General features: G+C 48.9%; 1 protein-coding gene and 1 pseudogene across 1 annotated transcript; both read right to left on the reverse strand.

Annotated features, from left to right (window-relative positions):
- Positions 1-681: 681 nt before the first annotated feature.
- On the reverse strand, positions 682-1,807 carry LOC147828526 (cyclin-I-like; annotated as a pseudogene).
- A 1,879-nt stretch (positions 1,808-3,686) lies between these two features.
- LOC147828527 (uncharacterized) lies at positions 3,687-7,593 on the reverse strand. The gene is made up of 3 exons (XM_087209592.1): positions 7,094-7,593; positions 6,003-6,048; positions 3,687-3,902 (listed from the first exon to the last, which is right to left on the reverse strand). Exons 1-3 carry the CDS (start codon positions 7,438-7,440, stop codon positions 3,804-3,806), a joined length of 492 nt encoding a protein of 163 aa, XP_087065718.1. The 5' UTR covers positions 7,441-7,593; the 3' UTR covers positions 3,687-3,803.
- Between the last annotated feature and the right edge of the window lie 2,889 nt (positions 7,594-10,482).

Genomic DNA, 10,482 nt, shown 5'->3' on the forward strand with positions numbered 1-10,482 from the left:
ATCAGTTACAAAAATCTAATGATGTGAAATATAGGTTTATTTGGTGAGGCCCTGGATATAGTAACTTTGTCACAAATTCTTTCATACAAATATCAAAAATGATTTCAACAAATCTAAGTGTTCTACTTACATGCCATTTTAAGGTTTAAGATAAAGCAGTAATTTTGCTTTTAAACTCTGAAAGTTGAAATGAGAAACAAAATCCATGTGGTAATGTGAGAATTTGTCTATTATCACCTCTGACTCATCTGCACAATTCCAAAGTACACTTTCCACACTAACTGGAATCTAAACCATGGATTAAATATGGCTGTCACACTAATTTTGCTCAAAAACAAACTTGGGGGATTCCTATTCCTTGGAAGTCAGAGAACATAGATCAACATGCATAAAATTTATTAAGTATTCAAAGAAGAAGCAGGCAAAAGCAAGAGGAAAATAAATCAGGATGCTGGGGAAACGAGTTGATAGCTGTGAATGTTGGAATTTTTTTTCAAATACTGTAATTTTTTGACATGGGGAAAGCTACATTTATCAAAGAAAAGAACAGAACTGACATACTGCAAAGAAATTTACTTTTAAAAATGTTTTGGTCGTTATTTTTTTGGCCTTTAAACTATGGTGAATTATAATTAACTGCACAAGTAAATGAGGGTGTATTTTTTTTCTAGCTCACTTCAAATCAGCCTGATAAGGTACATATCCCTCCATAGCCTTTCCTATTTTTACATTCTGTTCCCAAAGTAGCCAACCTTAGTTTGCACCGGAACGTAACACATGTTGAAACTACATGACAGAAACAGGCTGCAAAGGTGGACAAGGGCAAGCATGTCCCTCTTGTCTTGATAAATCAGTGCCGCACACAGAAGCCCCATTTTCGGCGCATCATCTTCATTACAGAGCCGTGTGATTCCATCATAGAAGTCATCCACCTCCATTTCCTCCACTTTGCGTTAAGCAGAGGTGTGCTTGCACCCACTGGCAGCTGAGAGATGATGGTAGAAGGCTGCTGGACCTCGGACTGGCACTTCTGGCTTGCTGTTGTCCTTGGAGAAATCCGGTCCTGTGCTTTCTGGAGCAGTTCCATAGTAAGAGGAAGCCAATCAGGAATGAGTTTCTCCATTTTCACACTAACCTTGGCCAGAGCAAACACGGAACCTTTGAATTGTAGAAGTTGGTTGCAGGCCATACAGTGAAGTAGCTGTTTGATAAGGACTGCCAAATGTAGAGACGGGCTCAAATTGGGCAAACTGAAAAGTAACTGCGGCCTAGTTGACACTGCAATGATGTGGAAAATGTGAAGAAAATCCAATGGTGTTGCTGTGTGAAGATCCCAATTCAACTTATCCAAAATAATTCTCTCCATTCTCAAAATTTCAGAAAGGAATATCCACAGAAACTGTCTCTTGCCAATACCTTCAGAACTGGAATTTTCTCATCCTCTTCAACAGTCTTGGCAGCTAGGACAAAGCACCTCACTGCAATACACCTTAAGTATTTTGGGTGGGCCTCTACAGTAGCTAAAATCCTGTCCAAAAGACTGCTAGCCAGAACAAATGCTTCTGGGTAAAGGTTGAATTGGTACTTGAGTTTGGCCAGCCACTGAATTACTTCATCACTCTGGGATGGAAAAACACTCTGATTTTTTTCTGCACATTCACCTTCCACATCTGGGCTTCCCTACAGATTGCCCTTTCCAGCAAGAAAGACAATTTCTGGTTTTCCGAAGGTCCTGGAAACTTCATGATATCCTTTGGATCTGCCTGCCACCCAACTTGATGGAACTACCTCCTCCTCTTCGTCATCCTCCTCCTCCCCAGTGGAGCTGCAGGCCTCCCAGGGGTGACGGGGTGGGGGGCATCCGGGGCATCAACTCCTCCTTCCCTCCAAGCAAGGGCCAAGGACCCAACTAGCCAAGGAGGGAGAAGCGGAGCCAGGCCCATGGGCGCGGGGTGCTAGCAGGACACACGACTGAGGCCTGGGTCTTCAGTGACTCAGTTCCATGATGACCCCAGGCCTGAGGCTGCCGCCTCCATGGGTGCCCCAGTGAGGAGGGGAGTCCCTCTCCCCATAGGGCTGCAGGGGCATGGGAGGCATTAGGGGTGAGACTGGCTCTGCCCCTGCCCGGGGAAAGCGCCTCTGAGAGGAAATGCTGGAAGGCTGAAGGGGGAAAAAAAAGAAGAAGAAGGGAGAAGGGGGAAAAAATAAGAAAAGGCAAGAGCTAGGTGCCACAGGGTCCCCCGACCAGAAGGCTGGGGCCATTCTCGTGTTCTTGGATCACCCCTTGCGGATCCACTACATGCATCAATTTTTGTCACGTACAAACTTACAATGTATCGTCACCCACGTTATTCGCGGGTGTGGGTCCATGTGACTTCTGCCTGGTCCTCAAAGTAAAAATGATGTGAAAATGTAAACATTTAAATGAATTCAGGACATGAAGGCAGCCAAAACTGCACAACTAAAGAGACCAGAGAGAACTGTCAGAAATGCTCCAGAAAGCAGAAAGAATGATGATATGTGTGCTCAAAGCAAGGGGGAGTGCTCTGAGAGGGATTCATGGCAATGAGTACTTTGTGGCAATAAATTTTAAAATATACATACATACAAAATGCAGATATATATACCTAAGAGAAACGGGTGAATAAGTTTGGTATGATTGATTCATGATTAACATTTTAGAATAGGAGATATGTCTTTGTGTGTGTCTCCATCTCTCTACATAAATGGACATAATAGTATACCACCTGTGGATAGCATTAACTAATAAATTTATAAAGCCTCTTCAAGGAATCCCCTTCATGTTATGTAAATATCACACAATTATGTAAATATTCCATAAACGCTAAGGACTAGACAAACACACCCAGGTGTTTTTCAAAGTCTTGAAGATCTGTTGGTTCAGAGCTCTGTGCGCAAGGAAGAATGACAAGCAGAGTGAGTCCAGAGGTGAGTGGGAAGCTTCACTGTGCTCGGGTATTGTTTCGCTCCACTTCCTGGCCTCACAGGAGTGTTCCAGGTGACTCAGGGCCCGGGAAGGAGAGGTGCTCAGCTTCTGAGCTGGGGAAGCGGCCAGGATTTGCCTGCTGGCCCGGGGACGGGACAGAAAGGCACAGCAGCCTGTCTCTGGCCTCCTTGGGACGCATTCTTAGGGTTGTGTTGAATCAGCAGGACCTCTGCTCCAGAATTGGCCCTAGCCCGGGCTCTGCTGCCCAGCCAGGAGGATCCTGAGCAGAACTGGGAGCACCGCAGATGACTGTGCATCTGCCCCTTCCCACTGACCGGTGAGGACCTCTTGGGGAGCTGCTCTCAGAGTCCGGGGGGTTCCCACTGAGCTGCTCAGCATGACTGAAACCCAGCCCCGTCTGCGCAGGGTGTGCTCTCACCAGGGACTTGCCCTGGCCTTTTTGCACACAGAGGGGCCCCCAAACCATGGAGGAATGATGGGGAAGCCATGGCCGGGCATGGGGGCAGAGGGACTTGAGTACTGAATAAGGGTCACTGACAGCCCACCGTGGCACTTAGCGGACTGTTGTGCAGGGGCTCTTGATGGGGGTTCGGGGGAGCCCCCCACGACAGGAGTCCTCAACATCATTCCACCTGAATGGCATTTCCAGACCAATTCACATTCATATTGTACTAACCCCAGAAGGAACAGGAAAGCAAACACACTGAGAACTCAAGACTTCATTGCTAACATAGTGCTTTATTGCTAACTGGTGGTCCTGACATCATGCCAAGAGAAAAACTCATCTGCAACGGGGTCTCAGGAGAACGGTCACATGCCATTGCTGCTCTAGGATCTAGACATCATGCTGGTCCCAGAATTCAGGTGATACACATGTGCGCATTGCTTTCTGCAGATTTTTCCTGTATTTGGCTCTCCTATACTTGAACCAAGTCTGTGACCAGAAGACAAAAGGGCCTGGGTTACTGTACAGAAGAGTTGCTCTCATACTGAGGGAACACATCATGTGACTCCATGCCCCACCGCCATTTCATGTGCACATCAGAAGCTCATTTCTTGCTGTTCCTCCTGGACATGCAGAGCCCCACCCCTGTCCCCAAGGCACAAAGTGGAAGTGCTTTCCAGGAAGAAAGACCCCAGCAGTGAGGAGTGGGAGGGGTCAGGGAACAGCTCCTCTTTACACCTCTGCCAAGCATTACACTGCAGCCAGACCCAGACCTGTGTCAGATGCCACTGTGCTCTGGACAGGCTCTCCGCCTCCCAGTTCCCGAGCATTCCCAGAACCTAAGCCTATGGGAAGCTCCCATCCTGCAAACTGTAATGACACCAGGGCCTTCTCTCCCTGCCTGATGCCCGCTGCCCGACGTGGATACCCCGGGTCACCCAGCCCAGAGCAGCAGGACTGCTGTGGAGAGGACGCACAGGTTCCCCTGGCGCCCCCTGGGTGAACACACAGGCCTGCACAGCACACCACTGGGGCGGGGGCTGACAGGAGGTCTGTTTCCCAAGCCTCGTTTCCCACCAGCCCCTTACCTTTGCACAGGGGAGCAGAAACCGGGACTAAAGCTTCTTGGGAAATTCGTGCTGCAGAGATTGGAAATACTGAGGACTTTTCCCTGGTTCCTTGGTTTGCTGAGGCTCCTGTTGCCTTCGGGAGCCCAGTGAGGGACGCCCACACCCAGGGAAGGAGAAAGCACCTGGCCAACCTCGGGTCCTCTCTTCTTCTGACTTTGTCCAGCGGCCTGAGAGAATACTCCACACCCCTCCCCACATCTCCCAGCTGACTCAGCTGCGTGGAGCCTGGCCTGTGGCATTAGGAGGCCAGCACTCAGTGGCCTGCTTTGTTGGGCTGCTTTTCTGGACCCCACCAGCAGATGCGCAGCCCATGTTCGCCCTGCTCTCTCTCATGCACTCTGCACCAAAGCTGATGATGAGCTCCTCCTGGCTGTCTGACCGCATTCCTCCTTTTTATGGGGCACCTAGTGGGGTTTCTGCAGTCTCTTCTAGCTATCCTCTGATCCCATGATCTGCCCACCTGTTGCTCCTCCTGTCTGAAGGAATGGGAAGCCCTTGAAATTAAGGCAGGTACAAATCTACTCCCAAATGAGTGCCACACCCCCAAAGTATATCCCCAAACCCATCTGCACAAAGTAGTACCACAGAAAAGGAAAAGTACCGCTCTCCATGAGAAAAAGTACACTCAAAGAAGCCTCCCTTGTGAAGTTAATTGGCAATCTTTACGGTGTTGTTTATTGTAATTTTTCTCTATCCTTTTCATGTCTCTTTTTGGTTAACCAAAGTTCATCGTGCACCACTGCTTTTGATTGTTTCCCTGTTTAAACTAATTTCCAAATCTGGCAATCCTATGCTCTTTTGCAACCAGATCCTTACTAGTTTGGAACTCTTTTGGGGGTGGACACATAAAGGTTATCAAAAATTTAAACTGAGGGCTGTCACAGTCTATAGCACTTTCCCCAAATTTACACAGTAAATGAGGAAGACTACTGCCCACTTGGGCTTTAAGATATCCTCCCACCTCCGCATCACCGAAAGTAGAGATGCATTTATTACTCAGATCGAGTATTCTTTGAGGTATTTATTCTCACATCCCAGTATTTACCAATGTATTTGTTTAGCTACCTGCTTTTACGTGATTTTAAGTAGTTGGGTACAACTGGATCTTCCTACAAGCCCGGGATTCCCTACATCAATCTGAATACTTCCACGGTCAGACTGTGGCCCAACATGACTGCACACAGAAGTCCTCCCCAAAAGATAGCCTTTTGGAGAACGTTGAATTTTATATACTGAATATATACACACGCATTACATATTTATATAATTATACACATCTACATTATATACATAGATTACTTTTTAGACTGAACATGCGAAGCAAAATAAGTTTGCCAAGGTGAAAAAAAGAGATAATAACACACACCCACTTCAACTTGTCTAACACAAAGCTGTCTACATCTTGAAGTTTGTTTTAGCATAGTTGCCCTGCCAAATTACTTTTTTCAGATATACTGACCTTTATTCGACTTTCAGCCACATATATGCGTCCTGCAAGCTCCCTTCTGTGGAGAGAAAACAATCAGTGTTCAGTACTGAGCGTTATGGATGAAAGGAAATGTAGTATGTAAATTCTGTCCTTATTTTAAAATTAACAATCTCCCCTTACAACTCCAAAGTAGTCCAGGTCATTGAATAAAAGCATACAATGGTGGTTCTCAGGGCCTGGGGTAAAGGAGAGTGCAGAGTTAATGGGTATAGGTTCCAGTTTGCCCAGATGAGTATTCTGGAGATCTGTTAAACAACAACATGAAAATTTTCAACACTGCTGAAGTGTATACTTTAAAAGTGGTTTAGGGCCGGGGATTTAGCTCAGTGGTTTCGCCGCCTGCTGGACATGCGCAGGGTCCCGAGTTCGATCCCCGGTACCAAAAAGAAAAAAGGTGGTTTAGATTGTACACTTTATGTTTCTATATATTCGCCACAATTCAAAAACAAAACATCAGCGGCTACCAACCAGTTTCCAGACTTGATTCATACTACGTGACCATGTTGACCTTTCTCCCCACAAGATAACCGCCCCATTGCCTGCACAAAGGCAGGGTAAGTAAGACTTGTGTCGCTGGGGCCAATGAGGGAGGGGGGAAGTCACCTAGAAATGAGCCTGACTGACAGGTCTCCCACTACCCCAGCAGCTGTTATGTATAGTAGCTGCCCTCTTCCTATGGTGCCTTGCCCCCTCCCCTGTGTGACGTCACGCCAAGATGGTGGCTCCCACCAAAGAACAAACCCTTCTTCCCAGCATGCCCCTGTTCCCACTTAGGCTAACCTAATACTGGCTACCTAGTGACCGCACCGGCTCCTCCATTCCCTAGCCACTGCCTCACTGAGCCCCACCTCAGCTCCGACAAGCCCCACCCCCGCTCCTATAAAAGGCACTTGCTGTCCTGGCCATATTGCTTTTGTCTCTCCTTTGCTCAGAGACAGCCCGGCAGATCTGTTCCCTTAATAAAGGCTTGCTGTGGCCTGGTCTGGCCTTGGTTTTCGGCCTTTGACCTGACACTGACCACCTGAGGGGTGGGTGTACACACGGCGCGGCGAGCCCCTTACCTTTTCCATATGTCGGGGTAGTGAATTTCTTGGAAAACACTTTCCAGTTCCTGCAGCTGCCTCTCCGTGAACTTGTACTGGATTCGAGGTCGTCTACGCCTGGGCTGTGGAGCTACAGCCTGCGAAAGGCCTGGCTCCTCCTGCTGCTGCTCCTCCTGCTGCTTGGGCTCTTGTTCGGTGTCATCAGCTTCGGCGTTCCCATCACCTCCTTGTCCTTGGCTCGCGGTAGCTTCTGGGTTCTCCTTACTCTCCTGCCGCTGGCGAAACATGAACCTCGCTGCTCCTCTGAGGTGACCGCCTTCTTCCCCTGGGGCGTCTAGCCCAGGCCCACGACTGAATCTTTCCATCTCCTAGAGCATCAACCTATAGTTGTCGAGCTCATAGCTGAGGTTCGGCCCGAGCCATGCCTGGAATTCTCCAGAAGCCGGGAGTGGCTAAAAGCGTCGCGGTATAGGGGTACCGAGGGAAGCGCTCCTCGTCTTCCTATTGGTTACTGGGATCAGCGGCAGTTAACGGTCACATTTTGACGGTTGGTATTGGCTATCGGCACACAGCCACCTGCAGTAGGTGGGGCTTCATTGCGAAGGCATTGAGGTACTGCCACGAAGGAAAAAAAAGAAAAGACAAGAAGAAAACAAAAGAAAGCGGGGGGGTGCGGGGTGGGGTGGGGCTTCAGGCCGAGGAAAGACCTGGGCGTGAAAATACAGGGCGTTGGCAGAATGGGGGCCAAGTTTGTCCCCAGCTAGCTGACTGAGCCCCCCGCCCCCACAAGGATAACTGAGGACAGGACTGAGTTGGCTGGCAAGCTGATTGGACGGGATGAAAACTCACACTGCCCCCAGGACCTCGTGTGGGGAGGATGGAGTCTGTCCCTTGCTCCAACTGCCACGCATCACTGTCTGCACAGAGCAAGCAAGGGCTCCGAATTCGGCCGGCCTGATCCCTTCGGGGCTGCTGGCTCCCATTCCCCCAGTGAGGCTGAAAGCAGGGCACGTTTCACTGCCAGAATCCCCCACCCGGTGGGGACCTGTGGCGGAGTGGGTGCTGAGAGGCGCTCGTCCCGGAACTCCCGATTCCCGAGGGCAAGTCTACCTGCTCCAGCTTTTGCCAAGGAATCCTCTGTGGAAATGTACAACCCTGCCCAGGGCGCCTCCCTCCGGGAACCCCCACTGTGCATGCTCCCTGTTTCTGTTGTAGTGACGATAAAGGAGTTCACTCTCAGGAGGCATTAGAATAAAACATTTCCTAGAAGAAAATGAAACAAAGGAGAAGGGAAAAAGCGCCAAAGTTCAGGAAAACGTTTCTTGGTTACATGGGATATTAGCTTCCTAATGTCTCTGTTCCCATTCGCTAAGGTCCCCGACCCTTCCCCGCCTGTCAGCTTCCTCCTTGAGGCTCACAGGAGCAATCCGGGCGCCTGCTGATTACTCTGAGGACTCTTGTCCCAGACACTTGTGAGGCCTTGGTGCTCCGTGCTCAGGAGGGAGAAATCAGAGCCGAGGCGAGGAGCATGGGAGATAAAGGTGGAGAAACGTCAGGCAGGGAGAGAGCGAGGGCAGAAAGAAAAGCATGTGTGTCAGCAAGACCTGTGACAATGGCTCAGGAGAAAGCACTGGCAGTTTAGGAGTGTGGGAGATTGTGCTCCTCGTGTATATGGCACACGCAATGCATTTGCGCCCACCTTACAGACTGGCTTCATTAAGAGCGTCCCTAATACAATGGTACCTCAGTTCACAAACTGAACTCTTTCCATGATTCTGATCGCAAACCAAATTGGACAAGAACCGAATCAAATTTCCCCATAAGGTCACCATTGAACCTAACCATAGAATTTGTTTCAGTTCTCATCCAATTGAGTTTGTGACCAGAATTCTGGAAAGAATTAGATTTGTGAACTGAGGTACCACTCATATATCTGTTTGTGCATGCATGTGTATGTGTCTCTGTTCATGCACAAATATGTAGACTGTGCCCTACTTACTTGTATTTTATGGCACGTGTCATTGGCACAATTATGAGGTAGCACTCATACATACTCGTGTTGCATACAGGGAGAAGCAATAGTAGTTGAGTTCTAGTCTCTTGGATTTTTTGGTTTTGGGTATCAGGAACCCGCTGTGAAAGAGCAGTTTCCCAAAGCTGATGCTTCCTTATGTCATTTTCCATTTACAAAGGCTGCAACATCCAGACTGCTTTCCTGAACACGGAAAAGGGAAGAAAAGCACACCAACTTCAGAATACTTAGGACAAAGTTCTCCAACTCCTGAAGCAGATTTAGAAAGGCAGCCCTGCCAATTACATTTTCAGGCAGTGACCCGCACACTAGTTTCAGGCCCAGTCATGCAATTTGCAAGCTTTCCCCTGTCTGAGCTGGGAAAACCATCAATGTGGAGTGCTTGTAGTTGTGGGTGAAATGTGAGATCTGCAGTATTACCTACAAACTTGCTATCATCATCATCATCATCATCACCACCATTAGTTTTTTGAGGGAGTGTCTTACTATGTAGCTCTAGCTGACCTCAAACTCACTATGTAGCCCATGCTGGCCTAAAACTCAAGGCGATCCTCCTGCCTCGGCGTCCTGAGTGCTGGGATTACAGGCATATGCCACCACGTTGGGCTCCAGGCTTGCTTTTAAATTCCTGTCCAACATTACCTCTTCTTACCCAGAATATTGTCCTGTAATAACTAGATGATTATGGCTTCCTTTAGGGATGGTTTTCCTCCCACACTCAACTGAAAGGGGCATTTTCAACCCAGAATACCAGAAGAACACTGTCTTCGGCACTGTTTGGAAAAGTCTAATTTGTTATGAATGTATCATCAAAACTGTAAATAAAAGCAGAATCAGACCCTCCACTTGCACTCCCACACTGTACTCACTGCACCCTGCTCAGGGCCTGTTTCCAGTCTCATTGTCTTGTCAGAAACCCAGTCTGAGGCCAATGTTTCTCTGCTCGGTTCATTGAAATACTGGGAACATACTTACCTTGGGGCTCAGTGGGCACTGTCTCCACCATAGTGCCCGGTGGGCACTGTCACAACTCAGCAGCCTCAGATCTGCTAGGTGTCCTTTGGCTCAGGAAGTGCAGAATGCAGCCTTAGGAGAGCGAATGAGGCCTGGGCCGAGCCCCTGCTCCCTGAGAACCATGTTGCCCCGGAAGTGGCACTAGGCCTGCAGCCTGGTTCGGGTGTGGGATGGCTTGCCCGATGCTCTGCCAGTACCGCAGAAGCAGGAGATGAAGGCAGTGAGGTGAGGGGGCTGCTGCTGTGCCCAGGCTGCCTGAGCTCATTGCCTCCCCTGCCCTCAAGGCCCTTGGTGCAAGGGGCCAGGAGACCTGAGGCCAGCATAGGCTGCTGATGTGGCTGCTGCTCCTTCCTGACCTTTG

This window comes from Heterocephalus glaber, unplaced genomic scaffold (assembly GCF_053883595.1).
Source record: "Heterocephalus glaber isolate CG9 unplaced genomic scaffold, H.glaber_assembly_v1.0 deba00001057, whole genome shotgun sequence".
NCBI classification, from domain to species: domain Eukaryota; kingdom Metazoa; phylum Chordata; class Mammalia; order Rodentia; family Bathyergidae; genus Heterocephalus; species Heterocephalus glaber.